At 46.8% G+C, this 21,702-nt stretch overlaps 1 protein-coding gene across 1 annotated transcript; it reads right to left on the reverse strand.

The window, feature by feature from the left end:
- Positions 1-7,223: 7,223 nt before the first annotated feature.
- Positions 7,224-21,263, reverse strand: EVA1B (eva-1 homolog B). The gene is made up of 3 exons (XM_066638681.1): positions 21,061-21,263; positions 10,205-10,291; positions 7,224-9,969 (listed from the first exon to the last, which is right to left on the reverse strand). Exons 2-3 carry the CDS (start codon positions 10,269-10,271, stop codon positions 9,551-9,553), a joined length of 486 nt encoding a protein of 161 aa, XP_066494778.1. The 5' UTR covers positions 10,272-10,291; positions 21,061-21,263; the 3' UTR covers positions 7,224-9,550.
- Between the last annotated feature and the right edge of the window lie 439 nt (positions 21,264-21,702).

Genomic DNA, 21,702 nt, shown 5'->3' on the forward strand with positions numbered 1-21,702 from the left:
ATGCTGAACACCTCAGGACACCTCTGAATGCAACTGAAATTTGTCAGCATGAACTGAAAGTGATGTCCAGTTGCGCCTGGGAGGTCCTCTGAGACCCTCCAGCCACGGACTCAGCATTTGCGGATACTGAAATCCGCAGATGCTGAACCTACGGATAAGGACTGTAGTGTTTTTGTTTTTAGTTGGAAGCCATGATAGCTAAACTGGTGTAAAAGTAATTGTCTTTTGTGGTGCAACCAAAGTCGTCTAGAGAGGCAGCCCTTTTGCTTGCCAGTTCCTCTTCGTTCCTTTTCAAATGTCCCAGAGGGGAGCACTGGGTAAAAATGCCCATTTTTTTTTTTTTAAAAAGCTATCTTGGGTCCAGGTGGGTAAAGAAAATCTGCCTTGCCAACGGACAGCTGCTAAGGAAATAGGGCACAATCCTAACTCAGAAGTACGGGTCTACTCAGAAGTACGTCCTATTCAATGGATCTTACTCCCAGGAAAGTGAGGTTAGGATTGCAGCCAAAGTCACAAAACTGGAGAAAACGTAATTTTATGCATTTTGTAATTTTTGAATTCAAAAATAAAATATTTTTATATACAAATAAGGCTGTTCTCAGGACTTCTTTACTCTCTCACAATGGAGAGAGGTGAAAAGCGGTGTGCCCCAAGGATCTGTCCTGGGACCGGTGCTTTTCAACCTCTTCATAAATGATCTGGAGACAGGGTTGAGCAGTGAAGTGGCTAAGTTTGCAGACGACACCAAACTTTTCCGAGTGGTAAAGACCAGAAGTGATTGTGAGGAGCTCCAGAAGGATCTCTCCAGACTGGCAGAATGGGCAGCAAAATGGCAGATGCATTTCAATGTCAGTAAGTGTAAAGTCATGCACATTGGGGAAAAAATCAAAACTTTAGATATAGGCTGATGGGGTCTGAGCTGTCTGTGACAGATCAGGAGAGAGATCTTGGGGTGGTGGTGGACAGGTCGATGAAAGTGTTGACCCAATGTGCGGCGGCAGTGAAGAAGGCCAATTCTATGCTTGGGATCATTAGGAAGGGTATTGAGAACAAAACGGCTAGTATTATAATGCCGTTGTACAAATCGATGGTAAGGCCACACCTGGAGTATTGTGTCCGGTTCTGGTCGCCGCATCTCAAAAAAGACATAGTGGAAATGGAAAAGGTGCAAAAGAGAGCGACTAAGATGATTACGGGGCTGGGGCACCTTCCTTATGAGGAAAGGCTATGGCGTTTGGGCCTCTTCAGCCTAGAAAAGAGACGCTTGAGGGGGGACATGATTGAGACATACAAAATTATGCAGGGAATGGACAGAGTGGATAGGGAGATGCTCTTTACACTCTCACATAATACCAGAACCAGGGGACATCCACTAAAATTTAGTGTTGGGCGGGTTAGGACAGATAAAAGAAAATATTTCTTTACTCAGCGTGTGGTCGGTCTGTGGAACTCCTTGCCACAGGATGTGGTGCTGGCGTCTAGCCTAGACGCCTTTAAAAGGGGATTGGACAAGTTTCTGGAGGAAAAATCCATTATGGGGTACAAGCCATGATGTGTATGCGCAACCTCCTGATTTTAGAAATGGGTTAAGTCAGAATGCCAGATGTAGGGGAGGGCACCAGGATGAGGTCTCTTGTTATCTGGTGTGCTCCCTGGGGCATTTGGTGGGCCGCTGTGAGATACAGGAAGCTGGACTAGATGGGCCTATGGCCTGATCCAGTGGGGCTGTTCTTATGTTCTTATGGTATGTGTTTGAAAAAAATCAAAAAAGAGAATGATCCATCGTTCAGATGCTCCTCTGTGCTGCTTCCCTGCCCTGCTTGCTTGCAGACACTAGAGACCCTTCAGTGCTGTGCAGGCAGGACTTTCCACAATCAGCCAAAGCATTATTCTGTATTATATTATTGGCCGTTGCTTCTCAAACTGTGGGTTCGAACCCACTAGGTGGGTTGCAAGCGGGTATCAGCTGGGTCCCTATTCATTTCAATATATTATTTTTAATAAATGAGACTTGATGCTACCCTGGTATGTGATTGCACTGGGGGAAATGTGACAGATCTTTACTTTTAACAGGCTATTACTTTTAAGTATGACAGTCAATGGGGCTTACTCCCAGGTAAGTGTGGATAGGATTGCAGCCTTTGGAATGTTTGGGGAATTTTATTTAAACAGGTCAGCAACTGCTTGGGAGTGTTAGGAGGGCTCTTCTTTATTTTAAATAAATTTTTAAACTTATACGTATTCTAAACTTTTAATTTACTTAGGGCACAATCCTAACCAGGTCTACTCAGAAGTAAGTCCTATTTTGTTCAATTTTGCTTACTCTCAGGAAAGTGTGGTTTGGACTGCAGCCTTACTTGATTTGATCTGATTTTGTCATATGTGGGGTGCTAAAAACGTTCCTGCTTGATGATGTCACTTTTGGCCATGACATCACTTCCAGGTTAATGACATCGCCTCCAGTGAGTCCTGACAGATTGTCATTCTATAAAGTAGTTCCTGGTGCTAAAAAGTTTGAAAACCACTGCTCTATACATACAATTTCACACAAAAGTAAAACATGATCCCTGCTGGTGCCGCAGCGCCCGGATGAGATCTGCTAGCAACAGAGATCTACACTCCTAGTCTGGAGTATACATACACCCACAGTCTCCCCATTTGTGAGAGCTTCATCTTACAAATCTAGGGATAGGTGTGTGGGGAAATGCCAAAAGCCTGTTTAAACATCCCTTGTGATATTAGTATGGTGCATTTTGGAGTGACACATATTAATTTGACTACAGCCCAATCCTACTGGTAGCACTGGCCGAACATGTTCCACTGGTGCTGGCTGCATCAAAAGCGCTGTAAAGCTGGAGGCTTCCTGTGCTTGACAGTGGAGCAACAGAGTTCCACTGGAGCAGGTAAGCCCAGCGCAGGGGGCAGAATGGGGTGGATGATGTTGAAAATAAGGGCAACATCAAATACAGGAGCTGCAGAGAGCTACAGAGAGTGACATAACATTTGGTGGGTGAGAGTATTCTAAGAAGCGGTTACCAACCTGTCAATCATTTGTGATAATTAACTGTCTTTACCTGAACTTCTAGAGAGATATAGCTGAGCTTTCTCAGCGGTTAGTACTCAATGGACTCAAGAAAGAGGAGCTTTCTTCTCTCTGTGTTGCTGTGGCTCTGCTTACCAATCTCTCCAACAGGGGCAAGGGAGGGCAGATCAGGGAGGAAAGGAGGCAGGGGTGGGTGGATCAGGTCTAAGAGGGGGTGAGTTTGTCGACAGGGCACACTGAATCCCAATCCCCTTCCCTGTGGTCTGTCTTTTTCTATTACCCATGGTAATTTAAAAGTGGCCCGTTGGTCACTGGCTGAGTTCAACAACCAGTGACCCAAGGAGTCATGAGAAATTTGGTTAACAGTTCTTGCAACAAGGTGTAATTTTCTAGATTGCAGCTGAGGAGGGGGGTGGGGTGGCTTGCTTAAGGTGACCTAATTAGAATTCATGGCATTGCACATAGTAGTAACTTGTCACAGTCTCTACTGGGGAACCTTGTGTGACTGCAGACAGAACAGGGGTTCACTTTCCACTCAAGGGATGCCAGTGTCCACCAGTAGATGGCACCATCTTCCCACACTTTGGCATCTCCAGGTGAGGAATTTCTCTGGCTCCTTTGCTGTTGCGGGCCACTTCTTGTATTCAGGAGATGCTGTTTGGAACTGAACCTATAAACAGGATCGCACCTGCAGCTGGCAACCTGGATTGTCAGAGGGATGAAATCTGTGAACAGAGCATCTACTAGTTTGACATAGGTTGAGGCAGGCAATAGTACTCATTTAACCTAGGGCTGATTACACAGAATGGTTGCCTACATGGGCACCCATTTCCATGCGCATGATTGTACCTGGGTTCATTTTAACAGATTCACTGAATAGAATGAGGTCATTTTACCCCTTGACGAAATAGCTCCCCCCCCAAAAAAAACTTAGCTATGTTCAGCCATTAGAAAGACAGCAGAAGAGCTTTCTTTTTTCAGCAAAGCAAAATCAAAAGGCATCACCCAGCGTGTGAGGCCAGCACGTGACCCCACTGCACCATCCCATGCAGTGGGCAGGGCTAAATGCTTGGGCAGTGGGCATGATGATGTACCATCTCCCCACTCTGCTGGTTTATTGGCTGTAACTTTTGATAAAATTGAGATATTTCAATGTGGTTTGTTTCATTGCATTCTGCTTGAAATTAGACACGGATTGATATATAATGATGATGGTGTTTGAAAATACCAAGATTTTAAAGATTTTGGTGAGCAGTGGTGTCACCCCCCTGTGCACGTCACCTGGTGTAGCCCACACCCCCCTGCACCCCCTAGCGACGCCACTGCTTTAAACGTAGCAGAAAGAGTAGCAGCTACTCTGGGCAGGCTCTCATCTCTCGTAGCTTTAGAAATTACACAGGTACATAATGAATCCATTGATTCTTGCAATACAGCTGCAAGATACATGTCCGTTAGTAGTAGCAGACTACAAGCAGCATACACATGGCCCACTGTTTGGTCACCAGAAATGTGGGAAATTCAGCACTGAGATACAAACTGTGTGTTCCAAAGTGAAACCATAAGGGATACGGGGGGAAGACAAGATTCCTCTGTTTCTGCAGAAAGGCCTGCCCGCTCAGTTTCTTAAAATGGAAAATCAAGGGTAGCACATCTGCACATGCCCGCACACACCCAAAAGTAAGCCAAAAATAACTCCTGGGGGTGATAATGTCAGTGTTGGAGATTGCTAACCTCAAATTAGTTGACTTGCCCCTCTGCCCCCCTCCCCACTCTACCAGCCCCACAGGGCACCAGCTGCCACAAAGGGAAAATCAAAATGGTTGTACCTTTATTAGGACCATCCAAATAAACACAACAAGTCTCAGTTAAGCTTCCAACCTCTCTGGAAGTCACCGGCAGGCTGGATGTTAAGGAAACCTCAAAAAGGGGGGGGGGGTTGAGCAGGAGATGTGAAGTCCAATCGTTTGTAACATCCTGAAGCCAAGTATAGCAAGTCCTCACTTAGAAGTTGTTTCATTTTAAGTCATTTTGTTATAAAGTTGATGAAGAAAAAAATTTGATTGCTGGCCGGAACCACAGTCTGCGTGGAACCTGCACATTCTCCCCATGCCTGTTTGGGTTTTCTCCGGCCCAGAAAGCTCATATTTACTTCAGTGTTTCATAACAGAAGCATTTGAGGGTCTTTATTTAGAGGTTTGGTGATGTTTTTGTGTCCTGAAATATGCTGAAGGAACATAACTCTTGTTTACTTATATCAGTTAGCAAACCGTAAAATGGGTTTCGTTATAAGTCATTTTGCTTAAAGTTGCAGTTTCCCAGAAACTTCCAACAACTTTAAGCGAGGACTTGTTGTACAGGAAGAATTGAGCAGACTCAATGAGGACTAGCCTCATCACCAGGTGCTAGACAGGTTCTCGGTTTGACCCAAGGCTTCTGGGAAGATGTGACAATAATGGCTGCCCCCCACCCCCATATGGGCAAGACTTCAGTGCATAGCATGCCATGGTTCTCAGAAAAGCTGAGCTCTGGATAAAGGATGGACTACCAGAGTTCCGATTTCTCTTCTCCCTGCATCTTCTAAGTTGGCATGTGGTAAGCCTTTGGGGGACGCTGTTTTGCTCTTGCTGATACCTGATGGTTGCTTGAAGGTTGGTTAAAGGCCTGAGCTGGATCCCAGCCAGGCCTGCTTCAAAATCCAGCTGAACCATGAATAGGACTGGGCGTCCTATAGCAGATGCTGCAGCCACCCCCCACCCCCGGGAGGAAGGATACCAAGCCTGCATTACAGAGACTCAAGAGTGAGCCAAACAACTTCATAGTTCACATGTGTAGAGCACTTTTTGGGGGTGTGCTCCATGTGTATTTATCGTGCATGAATACCATGCCAGGTAAATAATGATTATTGCAGCTGGGGAGCTAAGGGGAAAAGGACCAAGGCCGTAGAGTGAGTGCATGGCGAAGGCAAGTTTCCAACCAGGGGAGTCCTGATTTGTATATAGTCTGGTTTCTGAGCTGCTACATACACCAGCTCTCAGTTGTAGCTGTGCACTGCAAGCTGCACAGAATTAGGATGCCTCAAAATGGTCTCTGCTCATGGCAAATGGGTTCAATGCAGGGCCCACGAGAGGGGAGAGCATTGGGTAAAATTGTATGTGAGCCTGGGGTTAAAATGGAGGGGTCAAACAGAGCCACAGGTGGGAGCTGGAAATTGTCTGGGATCTTACATTGTCCAATCTCACCAGGGCCTGTGCAGGATGTACATTGTACACAAGCCTGAGGTTGTAATGGGAGCCCAGGAGCCAAAGGAGGGGAGCTGGAAATTTCCTGGGATTTTAAATTTTCCAAGCTTCAAAGGAGATGCTTCAGCATACCAATGAGAACAGAACTAGCCATGAGAATATTTAGGGCACAAAAACAGCCACCGGGTTTTTGTGGTGTTTTTTCAAACATGCAAGAGACACTGAACTGAACCCTTCCCCTGTGCCTATAAATATCTTCCTCTTTCCCCTCCCTATAATCCACCCAGTTTGACTCCTTCCCCGCTTCCCAAATTTAGGATTGCTCTCTCCTCCCCCCAACACCCCTTCCCTCTGCATTCCTGGCAGCCTCCTAACTGGCCCCCTTGGCCGGCAAGAAAACATCTGGCAAACATCTGACTCCAATTACAGGAGGAGGTAGGAGGAGAGAATGGCCTATTTTTATCAAGCCAGACTTGGTGGGGGGGATAAAGAGGGGGGATGCTTCTTGCATCCCCTTGTCCCCAGGATCAGTGACCCCACATGTCCTAATATGGGCCTTCAACATACCAAGGGGACCAGATAGTGGTGGAAGGGGTGCTGTGTGTGTGTGTGTGTGTGTGTGTGTAGTAATTAATTGGCTTCCATAATTCTGAAATTGGACTTAAAAATTCAATTTGCAACTGTGCTCGTTTTTGTGAAGGAGGTGGGTGAAACATCCTCTCATCAAAGCCATCCTACCCCCACTCCGCAAAAAATAAGCCTGCTTTGCCCTCACCAGCAAAGCTTCTCTCAAAAAGGGCAGGAAGGCTGTTGGTCAGCGGCTGTGGCTTCAGCAGACCAGACTCTCCCCCCCTTTTTCTGGTGACTGCTTCCCAGATTAAGCCAAGGGAAGCTTTGCAAAGCGAGGGTCTGCAATGTGGGAACCGAGCGTGGGAATGCCTTGCTTTCCCACAGATTGGAGGGGAGGCTGGACAGGAGTGCCCCCCCCCCATAGCAGAGTCTGGGAAAGGCAAGGATGAGACATTTTTCAGGAAAATACCAAACATCCTTTGTGTCAAAGTGGTTTACATCTACAGCTTGTTGAGAGTGAGGATAATACTAGAAAGCAGAGTAAGCGACAAAAAATTGTACTATAAAAATACACTCTGAAGACATATGATTCCCCCCCCACCCCAAAATCACTCCTCGTCCCCCATCTGGAGCCTCTGTGTATCTTCTCTTTTTCTTGTGCACCTTCAGAGACGGGAAGGAAACGAAAGAGTCCAACTGAAGGAGATGCTCAGAGGTTAGGCTCATGCCAACGGGAGAGCTGCAAACAAAATGGGATTCTGCTTTGTAAAAGGTCCAGCACCTTAAAGCAGCAGATGCTCTGCTGGTTCAGAATCTAGTAAAGTCCTGCAAGGCAATGAGAGAACAGGCCACTCTTCTCTGCCCTCTGTGAGCACCAGAAGCTTAATTCTTCCTCCCCACTTCCAGCTAGGAAAGGAAGAGCAGAGCTCAACAGGCAAGATGGTCACGCCGTAATCCCATGCCACGGCCAAATCGTCGCAGTCAGTGAGGACATTCTGCTGCTGCCCGTCCTTGCATGGGGTTCACTGCCTGTTGCTGCCCGCACAGCAGTAAAGATGAGGTCTGCACATGGATCTGGGGAGGGAGAGATGAGATGAAGGGCTTCACATGCCGGACAAGATGGCTGCCGGACCTGAGAATATGCAAGCAGGGTGTTTTTAGGGCTGGTTCCATCTGTGTGGTCTACTGTGGCAGTTGCCCCAGGTGGCAGATTGGCAGGGGGCACCTACTGCCTGCCTCTGCCAGTTTGCCTTTCTGGATACAAAAAGAGGGGAATGGAGGAGAGTGGTGAGCTACAGCCATTGCTGGTGCCAGCCTCATTTGCGTCCTAGACAAGGCTAACCGAACTAGAAATTTTTCCTATGACTTAGTGGGCCCTCCTTATCTGTGGGCTCAGCATGCGTGGATTTGAGTATCCATGGATGTTGAGCCTGTAACGGAACAGAGGCACCAGCTCGCAAGGGCACTCTCATGCTGTCAAAATCCTTCCTCTCTCCTGCCAAACCAACCAGGGGAGAAAGAAGCAACGTGAAACACTTACGTTCAGGACCGTTTCCCTGCAACTGCTTGGGGTGGTGTATGTCAGCCAAAGGTGGTTGTGGAGGTTCCACACAGATGTCTCCGTTCCAATCCAGCCTAGTCTAAGTACCTCACGAAATAGGACAAGAGCTCCCGCCACATGCCACTTTACATGAGATTTTTTCTGGGTCTCCTTGCCAAACGCACCTGCAGGGCCAGTCAATGAATGCGTGAAGGCAAGGCTTCAGGAGGCAGATTTGTGGTGGACACCAACCTCCATCTGCTTGCTCAACTACTGCTACTGCTCCTTTTAAAGGAAGAGGAAAATGAAGAGGAAGTGTGAGGGAAAGTGTTGGGAACCTACCACGTTCCTCCTCCCCACTTCCTGTTCTGCTTCATTGCCCTTTTCCTCTTCCAACCCAGCAAGCAGTGCAGAAATTGAGGGACAGTCTCAGGCTGGCACTAGAGAGTCTTGGTCCAGCTCTATTGGCACATGCCCTTTCTCCCCCACAAGGTCTTGGGCATCCAACAAACAGATGACTTTGCGCTTGTCACCCTTCTAGCCTTTCATGTCTCATTCATCCTTTCCCTACATCTGGCTCCATTGCACCTTGTATTTTTCTGTGGGTGCAAAGCACATGGGTGCAACAACTGCTGTGGTTTTTTTCACCTGCACACATATATACACACAGTGGGAAACCAAGAACTGCCCCCTCCCAACGTAAACACACATTGCAGTATCCACTGTGAGTCTGGTCATGTTTCTTCAGGTGCTTTCCTCTCCCCACTGTGACCTGCTTTCAAAATATTCCAGAGAAACAGCAGCGAGAACTAGAGGAGCTGGTGGCTGGTCAGAGGAAACTGGCAAAGCCCTGGAGTGGGCCAGCAGGCTAAAGAGTGCAGTTGGCCGTTCTGATCACGTCATGAAAAAAGTCCTTCAAGGTCCCTCTTGCTATCTTCATTTGCTCCTGTTGCTTGACCTGCAGCAGACCCCCCCCCTTTCCCACCCCGTCCCCAAATACACAGAGCACCTGCCTCTTAGCTGGCACTGTGCCCATTCTGGCCAAATGTTTATGACAGCACCTGGTTTGGGCAAATGACCTCAAGTCCTTTTGAGGGTGATGATCGATCAAGGGAGTTTCGTAGGTCAGTAGCTGCCTGTCCCACTTGGGTGAGGAGATCAATAGTAGTGGACTCTGCCAATGGTCCCAGTTCCAGTGCCGAGGATGTCAGGTTGTCCATTGCGCCAGATCTCCCGCAGGATCCGTTCGCGCTCCTCGAGCCGCTGAGCACGCTCTAGCTCTTCTGCAGAGGCAAAGACGTTGACTGTGAGGGTCCCATCAGGCGTGCTGTGCGGCTCCAAAGGCAGCTCCGTCATAGGCAACGGGGGATCAGAAGTGCCCTGGTCTATGGTGTCTTCCTCCTCATCTTCATCATCATCTTCTTCTTCATCCTCACTGAAGCGGCGAAGGCTTTTGTGGGGCCTGGATGGGATGGTCTGGGGCTGCCATGAGATGTGGATGACCAGCAGGCAAAGGGTCAGGACCAGGCCAAAGCACACACCCAGCACAAAGTAGAGCCCGAAGCTCTCTGGATTATCTAGGCAAGACAGATGAGGAGCAGTCAGAAAACAGTTCATTAGTGAAGCTGGCTAAAGCTGTTGCTTCAAGCAGCAGACCAGCAGGGGCACCCATCACCAAGACCCCCACCTGGATTTGAAAGGGAAGAGTGAAACTGAAGTGTGGAGGGAAGGAGAGTGGTGGGCTATTGCACCAGTTACATTCCCATGCGCTGGTGAAGCATGTTCCACTTCCTTGGGTATTTATGCACCCACCTCGGATATGCGCGTAGGCAGCCATGCTGTTGCTCAGTAGCTCCATCTCCCGCTTGTGTGTCTCCATAGTGAGTCCCTCAGCAGCACCTAGGAGACAGGAGGAGTTGTGCTGGGAAAAGGCTGCTTTCGCACCAGTTCACCACCTACGCCCTTCTCCTTCTCCAAAAAGATGAGCTTCTGAGAGGAATTTTAACACATGGTATACCATTTCTTTGGGCCCCTTCCCTTCTCCAATGGATCATAATTTCTACAGATATATAAAACCATGTAGGCTTACAGAAAATGTAGTCATTGCACCATTTATGCAACACAATATTTGCACAACAGTCTGCTAATCTTCGCACAATGTATGCAAACATTTTCTGAGATCCCAGGAAATTTCCAGCTCCCCTCCTTTGGCTCCCAGGTCCCCTTTTTAACAGTGGGCCCAGGTACAATGTACCCCTTGCCCCCCTCTCATGGACCCTATCCCCACATGACATGACCAGCACCGTTCACCCTCCCAGCTCTTCCCCCTCTGCCAGTATCTGGCCTTCTTCTGACTTCTTAAAACTCAAACACACGACATATTTATGGAACCAGAGACATGGGGAAAATATTTTAATGGTCCTGCTTGGCCTGCACCCCCTTTTGTGACTGGAATCCTCCGGAAAGGTGGTAAGGTCAGTTTACATCTGAGGGTCCATATCCACAAAACACCCAATTAAGGTCCTCTGTGGACTCCCAGTGGAGAGGGTTGGAAATGATTTACAAGCAATGTCGGCACTGACGGAAGGCCTTCGCAGGAGCCCCAAGCAGCCAGAACTGGTTGTTCTCCTCCTGCCCCGCAGGCCTGTCATGAGATTCCCAGCTAGGAGACCAAAGCAGGCTAGAAAATGCTCTAACACAGTGGTTCTCAAACTTTTTAAGCATGGGGACCCTTGCTATTTAATATCTACATGAAACTGCTGGGAGAGGTCATCCGGGGGTTTGGAGTGGGGTGTCATCAATATGCTGATGACACCCAGCTCTATCTCTCCTTTCCTCCAGACTCCAGGGTGGCAGTTGAGGGCCTGGAGCACTGTCTGGAAGCAGTGAGGATCTGGATGGGGGCTAACAAGCTGAAATTAAATCCGGATAAGACAGAGGCTCTCCTGGTTCGGAAATCCTTGATGCAGGTACTGGACTATCGGCTTGCTCTGAATGGGGTTGCACTCCCTCTGAAGGAGCAGGTCCGCAGCTTGGGGGTCCACCTGGATTCGCAGCTGCTCCTGGATTCCCAGGTGGTGGCTGTGGCTAGGGGGGCCTTCGCTCAGCTTCGGCTTCAGCTTCGGCTGGTGCGCCAGCTGTGGCCATACTTGGATCGTGCAGACCTGGCCACGGTGATCCATGCCACAGTGACATCGAGGTTAGATTATTGTAACGCGCTTTATGTGGGGCTGCCCCTGAAGACGTTCGGAAACTGCAATTAGTGCAGAATGCGGCAGCCCGTGTGGTCACTGGAGCTAGGCGGTTTGACTCTGTCAGCCCGCTTCTCCGGGGGCTGCATTGGCTGCCCATTCGTTTCCAGGCCCAATTCAAGGTGCTGGTTTTGACCTTTAAAGCCCTATACTGCTCTGGGCCAGGGTATCTCAGAGATCGCCTACTTCCGTACAATCCGGCTCGTCCTCTTAGGTCATCAGAGAAGGCCTTTTTACAAGTGCTGCCGCCTAAGGAGGTACATGGGCAAGAAACAGGGCCTTCTCAGTAGTGGCACCGTTATGGAACTCCCTTCCCCTTGATTTGAGAATGGCTCCCTCTCTTGAGACTTTTTGGCGAGGCCTGAAGACCTTTTTGTTTAAACAAACATGGCCTTTTTAAACATCTTTTCTATATCTTTTAGTATTTTTACAGGCCTGATTCCTCAATGATTTGCTGCGTTTTGCTCTTTTTATCAGACTTTTTATTCTGATTACTGTTTTTATGGTTATCTGTTAATGTGTTTTAATATGTTTTTATTTGCGGTTAAATTATGTTTTTAATCTGTTTTTAATATGTTGTAAGCCGCCTTGGGTCCCTTTCGGACCCAATAAATAAAGTTTATTATTATTATTATTATTATTATTATTATTATTATTATTATTATTATTATTATTATTATTATTAGCAGCATCAGGACCCACTTGCTAACTTGGGTCCCCGTGCTACTTGCCACATGTCCCTGTGCTAAAAAGTTTGAGAACCATTGTGTTAGAGCATTTTCTAGCCTGCTTTGGTCTCCTAGCTGGGAATCTCATGACAGGCCTGAGGGGCAGGAGGAGAACAACCGCTTTTTAGAATGACAATCTGTTGAACTGACCAGAAGTGATGCCATTAACCTAGAAGTGATGTCATGGTTGGCAGGAAGTGACATCATCAGGCAGGAAAATTTTTAACATCCCCATATGACAAAATCAAATCATTTAAGTAAATTAAAAATTTACAATAAGTATAAGTTTAAAAATGTGTTTAAAATAAAGAAGAACCTTCCCAAGCAGTTGCTGATCTGGTTTAAAAAAAATTCCCCAAACATCCCAAAGGCTGAAATCTTATCCACACTTACCCAGGAGTAAGTCCCATTGACTAGCATTGTTAAAAGCATATACATAGCAGCCTGTTAAAAGTACGGGCTTTTACTTTTCCCCAAAAGTAGCCTTGCATACACATACCACCAAGTTCAATATATTAAAAATAAAATACACATTGAAATGAATGGGGACCCACCTGAAATTGACTCACAACTCATCTAGTGTGTTCCCGACCCACAGTTTGAGAAACACTGCTCTAATAGTCATTGCAATCACCTATAGGATTATGGGTGCACGTCACAATCCACAGCCTGCACTCATAGAGGAGATAGTCCGTTATTAATTTATAATTTTCATTTCCTTTGACTCCGTTTCAGCTTGCAGAGGACTTCAAGTCTCCCCTTGTATTCCATTCTCTCAATAAGTCTGCAGGGCAGGTTAGGCTGCAAAAGACAGACTGACTGTTTGAGCTTCATGGCTGAATAGGAATCGGAACTCGGGCCTTCCACTCCAAACTCAAGCTCCTGCATGGTGCCCCATCATGCACGAGACCCGAGCATTTCAGCTACAGTTGGGCAGGGCCCCATCAATCAAGTTGCAGCCAGCTTTCTGATATTACCCCCCCCCCCAGCCATTTCCACTTCCTATCACTGTCAGAGAGTGATGCATCCTCGGCAGTAGGAAAAGGGTTTGTTGTTCAGAAAGCGGATGTTTCCTTTCCCTCAGTATCCCACCCGGCACCGTTCACCGGTCATGCGGCTATTTATGGCAGGTTGCAGGGATGTTATAGAGTGCTGGGGAAGGCAGCGGAGGCAACACTCCAGTGTGGAAACTACAGTGGGTAGCAGCAGGCCCTTGCAGAAGTTCCCAAGAGTCAGGACTCTGAAAAGCAGAGCCAAGGGGAAAATGGTCTTGTGGACAGAAGACTGGACGTAAGTTTGGGATTTCTCGGTAGCAGCCATGCTTGAGAGAGTGTCTATGAGGGCTTTGAACCCTCTCGTCATATAAATGTTTAATATTATTTATTATTATTATTATTAACACCATCTCTGCCACTGTCATTTATTCCAAGCCTCCATCTGTATAATGGGAATAGTAGGAACCTTCCTTGCAGGATAAAGACAAACATAAGACAGACAGCAAAGCATATGCAAACTAAAAGTCCTATCTAAGTGCTACTTAGAAGGCATAGCATCAGTGGCATAGCTAGAGGGGGTCAAAGCACTAAGTTTTATAGGTATGCGGCATGCAAGTGGCCCCTCCCCCTCCCCTTTGGAGCCATTCTGGGTCACTAGGGCAAAATGGAGGCGTACACTTGCACGGCATGCTAGGCTCCCTGCAAAACTTAGTGCTTTGCACCCCCTCTAGCTAAGCTACTACATTGAATGACTGCCAACACCTGGCTAAATTGGAAGTCCACTACCAGTCTGGAGTCCTAGAACATGGAAACTAACACTAAAGCCCAGTCCTGTCCAACTTTCTAGTGCTGATGTAATCCCAATGTAGGGGAGCAAATGTTCCCTGACCCTGAGGAGCCTCCATAACTGTACCCAACCCCTCCCCCCACAATAGGATGCAGTGCACGCCCTGTTGGCACAGCTGCATCAGTGTTGGAAAGCTGTATAGGATTTGGGCCTCCGTCTCTGCAGAGTGCCTTTCCTTCACTGCTAAAAACAACATCAGCTTGGAATCAGGCTCTCAGTATGGTTTTCCAACACTACATTTTCGTTAGAAATTAAACAAGACTTGCAAATCTATCTGAAGATGTCAAACACAGTTTCCTTCACTGGAGAGATGGCTGTTTCTGGGGACAAAGAGCACCAGTGGAAGGAGCACTAGTGAAAGAATACTAGTGGAAGGAAAGATCACCAATTTGCACTTTCCAAAGTTAAAAAAAAAACTTGCAAAGAGAAAGGGAGAAGTGGATAAGCAGCAGTTCTCTGTCCTCTGTCATTACCTTTACCTTTCCTTTTGTTTCTCCTTCTCTGCAGTCAAACTTCAGACTGTAAGCTCCTTGGGGCAGGGAACTATCATTTTTAACTAGGATGTAAAGCACTGATGGCGTTCTATGGTGTGGTGAAGGGGAAAGTTACAGCTGAATGTCAATCATTAACAGTTGCTCAGCATTTGAACAGTTCACTTAGGGAGAAAAGTGCCTTCCCAGAAGACTGACCAGAAAGGGGATGGCTTAGCAAGCCATCAAGGAGCCCCTTCATGAGTTCAAGACTTACCAAAGCACTAGCAGGGCTTTGATGAGAACCAGCATGTGAGCCAACTGAGCAGGGAGGGGTACTTGCCATCTGTCATGAATAACAAAAAGCATGTGAAACATGCACCAACAACAGTCTCAGGGCACAGTCCTAACCAACTTTCCTGCACTGGCATAGCTGCAGTTGGGGGGAAGTCACGGAGGCCTCCTCAAGGTAAGGCCATTTTTGTTCTCTTACCGCAGAGTTGCATTGCCCTTATCTCGGTGCAGGAAAATTGGTTAGGATTGCGCCCTCAGTTGCTGAACAGGGATCTGGCAGGGATTGCTGCAAAGGTGGTAAGGCTAACTACCCTGCTGCTACTTCCAGTAGCAAGACCCAAGGATCTCCTCTGCAAGACCCAAGGATCATACCACAACTGAATCTCATACAGCTCCAAGCATACTGTTGAGAACTGGGTGCATGTTAATACAGGTTGATTACTCCATATCCAGAATTCTGAAAGCCAAAATCCAGAACTTTCTTGAGTGCCAACATTACATCACATGACCTTGGGTGCTGGCTGGTGTGTATTCAGAACAGGACAAGAAATCATAGTTCAGTGTACACAAACTGTGTTTCAGCCACAAAATGATTTAAAATATTGCATAAAATTAGCTTCAGGCTAGGTGCAGAAGGTGTGTATGAAACATAAATGCATTCTGTGTTTAGACTTGGTTCTCATCCCCAGGATATCTCATTACGTTTATGCAATTATTCCAAAAATCCAGAAAAATCCAAAATTCGGAACATTTCCGGTCCTAAGCATTCCAGATAAGGGATACTCAACTTGTAGTGGCAAAAATGGCACTATGTGGGAGAGAATGAGCCTTTTAACATATCCACACCGGGCTTTGGTCAGCAGCTCCCAGTCAGAAGCAAAAATGCAACAAAATAACCATTCAATGCATAAACAATAAAATCAAATCCATGATAAGCACCCAGCATAAAAATAACAGAGACAAAGACCATCAAGCAATGTGTTGCCTGGCATTAAAGCCTCTTGCATCAGTGCCATTTTCAGATGCATTAATGACCAGCCAATCCATTTGGGACCAAGAGAGGTGGTTGCCACAGGTCATGGATTGTGGCAGTGCCCATTTGCCCACCCACCTCCGATGCGCCTCCTTCCAAAGGTAGAGGGGAACAGAGTGGAAGAGGTATGGACACGTGTACTGACTCTCTAGCCCACCACTCTCCTCTTCCACTCTATTCCCCTCTTCCCTTCCAAAACCAGAAGTGGGAGGAGGCAGTAGTGGCTGGCCTGTTACTGGGTAAGGAGGCTGGATGTGGTGTGCTGCCTCAGGTGGTGGGAAGGTTGCCCCTGATTATTTTTCACATTTTTATGCCATCCTTCCTCCAAGGAGCTCAGGGTGGTGCACATGGTTCCTCCCCTTCTTTGCTTCTCACAACAACCCTGTGAGGTAGGTGAGGCTGAGAGAGAGTGACTGGCCCAAGGTCATCTAGGAAGCTTAGGGCCCAATCCTAGCCAATTTTCCAGCATTGGAGAGGTGCAGCTGCAATGCAGCCCCAAGGTAAGGCAACAAATGCTACCATACCTTGAGGAGGCCTCTGTGACTGCCTCCCCACCACAGGATGCAGTGCATGCCCCATTGGCACAGCTGCACTGGCACTGGAAAATTGGATAGGATTGGGCTCAAAGTTGGCTGATCAGGGATTTAGACCTGGATCTTCCAGGTCTAAATCCAACTCCTGAACCACTACACCATCCTGGCTCCTGATTAATGGATACAACTTAAGAAAGAATGATTATATTAATAATGATAAGAAAGAAAGATGCCACCTATAGTAGGTGAAATTTTTGCCAAGTAATCAAGCTCAAATTATCACTTTGCCTTATCTCTGGGTCAATCAGAGGGCAAAGCCTCTGAAAAGTTTCCTTTCTCAAGGGCAAACTGGCGCCAAGTTTCTCAAGCAGCAGGCAGGCACAGCTCCTGAGAAGCAATTGGTTAACCTTTTATTCTCCTTCCTTCTGCTGCAGCCTGGTTCTGCTTGGCAAATGCTTGCAAAGCAGGTCTGTTTTTTGAAACACCAGAAAGGGAATCCTCCTTTCCATTTGAAGCAGGCTACAATTCAATGCACCCTTACTTAAGAATAACAGCCATGGAAAGCAGCGGGTCTACTTCTAAGTAAAAAGGGTTGCAAATATATGCAGCTGCATCTTTCTGCTGTGAAGTGAATTACACACTCCCAGTTATGTGTTATGGGTTGTATGTTGTACATAGAGCTTCTGGCTTAACACACCAGACACCTTAAAGGTGGATTTGATTCATGGTTCTCCTGCAGTGGTTCCCAACCTTTATCCCTTGGCAGTCCATTTCCATAAATTGTACCCTTCATATTAGCAAAATGTTTGTAATTAATAATACAAGCCCTCCTCTCCTCTATATGAAAGCCCAGACTTCATGTATTCATCACAGTGTTTTCTTTTTTTATCTGTTTGAAGAACAGAAGACTCTGCCTTTGCACTGTTTTGCACCAGAAGTGTGCTGAGAAATTCTGTGTGACTGAGCACTTTCCATATTATGTTTCAGCTTTTTTACTGTGCTGGTTTTCAATCACTGGTTCATACTTGAATTGATGACTAAAAACTAGCTATTGGTGGGGCTTTCACAGCCAACTAGCTACCTCCCTTCCTGCCTTGCTGGACCTTGCAAGGCATTCCTGTCTTGCAAGGCATTCTGGAGCATAACCTGCCTTTTTCTACCATTATTCCATTCTTTTTCAGGTACTCCTAAAGGTCCTGTTGAGTGTCCCTGGGAGTACACGAATACCAGGCTGGGAACCACTGTTTTACTGGTATGTTGTTTACAGTGCACTTACTCTGATAGTGCTTACAAAAAGGTGGTGAAGACAAGAATTTAAAAAGAATAAAAATGTATCTTATGATCTTTTACTATGTTTTTAATAAATTAGAGACTACAGTTCTTAGGTAACAATTAGTGGCAGGTTATTTTTCAGGATCTGGCCTCGAGTAAAATCAGACAAAACTATAGTCAGACACCCCTCTAAATTTAACCCCTGACTTATCTGAGGGTCATAGAAAATTCCATGATTGTTGGCCCAAAACCTGCCCTCGACTTATCCGTGGGATCGACTTATATGTGAGTGTCTGCGGTGATTTCTTTCTGTTTGAAAAGTCCTTTAATAATCTTTTACAGGTTGGAGTGGGAGGGCAAATGTACCTCCTTGGGGGAAGGGAATTCCAAAGCCTGCTTGCCACCTCGGGAAAACCTCCATCCTGCATACCCACACATTTCGCCTCTGACGGAGGCATACAGTAGGGTTGCTGGCTTTGTAAAAGGTAGGGCTACCCTTTGCTCATTTGTATATATGTCATTTAAATATCACAAAATACAAAGACCAGCAGTTGTGAATTTGGAAAACAACAAATGCTTAAAGCAGTGGTTCCCAAATTGTGAGTCTTGGCTCCACGGGGAGTCACAGAAAGCAGCCGAGGGAGCTGCACAATCCTCATGAAAATCCTGCTGCCCTATACAATGTATAGGATTGTAGCCCTAATAGGGAGCCGTGGCCAGTGGCCCAATGCCAGCTGAAAAGGTTTGGGAGCCACTGGCTTAAAGCATACAACTGCAAATAATATTTAAGCAACACACTCAGAGTATTTCAATGTGCAAAATTCAAGCATAGTATCTGAGAGCTTTCTCCTATATTGAGTCCTGTGTAGTGTAATATTTGCAATTTTTTTGTTGAAAGACACAGACACTGCGGCTGCAATGGAAAAAAAACAGCACTTTAAAAAACCTCTTGTAGAAATATTGGCAAAACTCAGAAAAAAATGAGGCATTTTTGGTCCAACCAAAAATAAAGCAGTAATGCTTTTTTAACTGCATCTACAGCTTGTACTCATGTTCCCAAACATACTAGTGACTAGAGTGTGGGAGGCAAGTATGTCCTGGCAGACACTTCCTCTCAATGGACAGTTTTTCATGTGTTCCAACTCATGATTTAATTAAAAATATATATATTTCTTCTAAATATAGAAAATATTTTTTTCCCTCAAAAATCAGGCAGGGAAAAAAATAGATTGCCAAGGGAGGGAGATAAAATCATGTGCATCTCAGAGATCCCCTAGAATAGGTTCTTTCCAGAAGAGTTTGCTAAATGCCTGGGGGGAAGGGAGGGGCAGGCAGGGCAGTAAAAAAAAAAGAGGAATGTCAAAAGAAAACAAGCCACAAGTGGCCACAGATGATCTGGCAAGTCCAGGCCTCCTCCCCCCAACACACACACACATACACACACACACAGTAGCACTGCTGTGATCATGTCCATCTGAGCCTGGGGCTTTAAGCTGAAAAACCTCCTGGCTTCATACACAGGACGAACCTGGGCATGAGTGGAATGATATAAAGCAGGGGTGCTCAATAGGTGGATTGCGATCTACCGGTAGATCGCGAGGCAAAATGAGTAGATCGCGGAGTGCCGACCCCCCCCTTTCAGGTGCCTCTGGGAGGAAACGCCGGGAGTAAGGCCCATTGTACTCAATGGGGCTTACTCCCAGGTAAGTGTGGCTAGGATTGCAGCCTCACAGCCTAATCCTAGGCATGTCTACTCAGGAGTAAGTCCTGTTATACTCAGTGGGGCTCAAGGTACACCAACATACATTGTACACATAAATGTTATATGTTGTGATGGCGCGAACATTGTAAAAAAAACTCTGGTAGATCTCCGGGCCTTGCTGGGTTTCAAAGTAGCTCTCGAGCCAAAAAAGTGTGAGCACCCCTGATATAAAGTCTCATCTGGGCTGACCACTGTCTGCCTAGTTTGGTGCTGCTGCCTGCAGGGAAGCCCGGAGTGCAGGAATGTTGGCTGGAGGAGGCAGGAGGCAGACCATGAAAGCCATCTCACAGACAAAAGTTTCAGATGTGCCCTGGAGTCTGCTTTTAGAGGAAAGAGGCATCCCTTTTAGAGTAGCCCCGGTAACAAAAAAAAAAAGTCAAACGTGATGGAGCATGCACAGAGTGCATCACAGGTAATCACAGGATTGCCAGCGAACTCTTAATCCCCAGCAGCCCCCACGCTGATCACAGAGAAAGGATACCCTTTTTGATGGCAGATTTGAGCTAGGCTCCTTCCTCCCTACTGCGGATCCATTATGCACAATCTGGCCCCCCACCCCATCTCCCTGAAACAGGCATATGGGTAACACAAAACATGTCTAATACTGGGGCTTATGAAGCCCTTTTTGCTTTTCACTTTCACTTGTGGGTCCTAGATAGCTCTAAAACCAGAGGGAAAGAGAAAGTTGTCTTTAGGGCTGGGGGAATTTTGGAAAGGGCTTGGAGTGTGTGTGCTTTCATCATGTGATGTTTTCAACAAATCTGGATAAAGCTAAAATGGGGCTTTTGAAGAAGGCTTCAAATGGAACTTTCCGCGAGCATTCATTGAAAATGAGTAATTGAGAAGAGGTTTTTTTTTTCTTAAATTGATTTCAGTTTTTGTCTATCTCAGCAGAATGTTGTTGAGGTCCCACTGGAGGGCTTACTAAGTCCTAAACTCTAACAACCAAAAGTGCTCCTGAGCACACGCAGAGTGCACTTTCCTCCACCGAGTCTCTGCAACCAGTCCCCCACTTGCCTGAGACTGGTAAGTAGAACTTCCAAGGGCAGAGGACGCGACAGCCCAGCTGCTTTGAGAAATTAAGCTGAAATCCATTTGTGCTTGCAAGGACGTTCAAACCCAGAAATGGGTTATCCAGGCCACATTCTGGAGCATGGACCCAGCCGACCAGATTGCTGGAGTTACAGGCCTACAATCCACCCTAACCTCACTGCTTCCTGTGTCCAGGCTCACTTCCAAAAGACCATCCAGTGGCCAAAATGCTAGGCTAGAATCTAAAAGGCTTGTTGATGTGTTAGCGAACCCTGAAGAAACCTCCCTGTGCAGGGGTCTTGGCTTAGGGGCCCCAAGTGCAAATCTCACCATGTTAGCCTTGTCTTGTTGTCTAACATTAGAATCAGAAGTAAGAAGTTCTTGCAGTTAGAAACTACCATCACCCCTGCCATCCTGGCAGCCCCAGAAGAAAGAAATTGTGCAGGCTTACCTGGAACCAGGACTGGTGCAATTTCAAGATAGCTGCGCTCTTTCCATTTTGGTCCTTGGCCGGAGAAAGGAGGCTCTGAAAAGGAAGAGAGAGAGAGAGACAAGGAGGAAAAACAAAGCCAAGTAAAAGAGAGAGCCCCTTGAGTGGGATCTTGCACAGACCAGGCCAGGCTGGACGGAGAAGCGAGTGGAAACTGCGGCTCACTTCCGTGCAGCTGGGAAGAACACAGTAAATAAATGTCAGGACCAGCCTGGCTCCCTTTGGACAACGAGTCCGCCTCCCTCCCCTGGAGCAGGAAGCCAGGGCTGGAAAGAGAGAGAGAGAGAGAGCAGGACTGGAGACACTGCCAGGGGTGTGTGTCGGAGGGGGGAAGGTGGTGGAAAGACTTCTTTTTCCTTGGCTTCTGGCAGTTCTGGTCACCACATCTCAAAAAAATGACATAGTGGGACTGGAAAAAGGTGCAGAAGAGAGCGATCAAGAGGATTACGGGCCTAGGGCACTTCCCTTGTGAGAAAAGGCTACAGCATTTGGGGCGTTTCGGTCTGGACACGAGGGGGGACATGATTGAGACGTACAAAATTATGCAGGGGATGGATAAAGTGGATAGAGGGATGCTCTTTTCCCACTCACACAGCATCAGAA

This window comes from Tiliqua scincoides, chromosome 10 (assembly GCF_035046505.1).
Source record: "Tiliqua scincoides isolate rTilSci1 chromosome 10, rTilSci1.hap2, whole genome shotgun sequence".
Taxonomy (NCBI): domain Eukaryota; kingdom Metazoa; phylum Chordata; class Lepidosauria; order Squamata; family Scincidae; genus Tiliqua; species Tiliqua scincoides.

Bases quoted from the DNA above. Each gene is read 5' to 3' on its own strand.
- EVA1B (XM_066638681.1), bottom strand. From the start codon at position 10,271: ATGGAGACACACAAGCGGGAGATGGAGCTACTGAGCAACAGCATGGCT. The intron at 9,970-10,204 runs GTGGGTGCATAA...TGTCTTGCCTAG, and splicing joins TGCCTACGCGCATATCCGAG to ATAATCCAGAGAGCTTCGGG.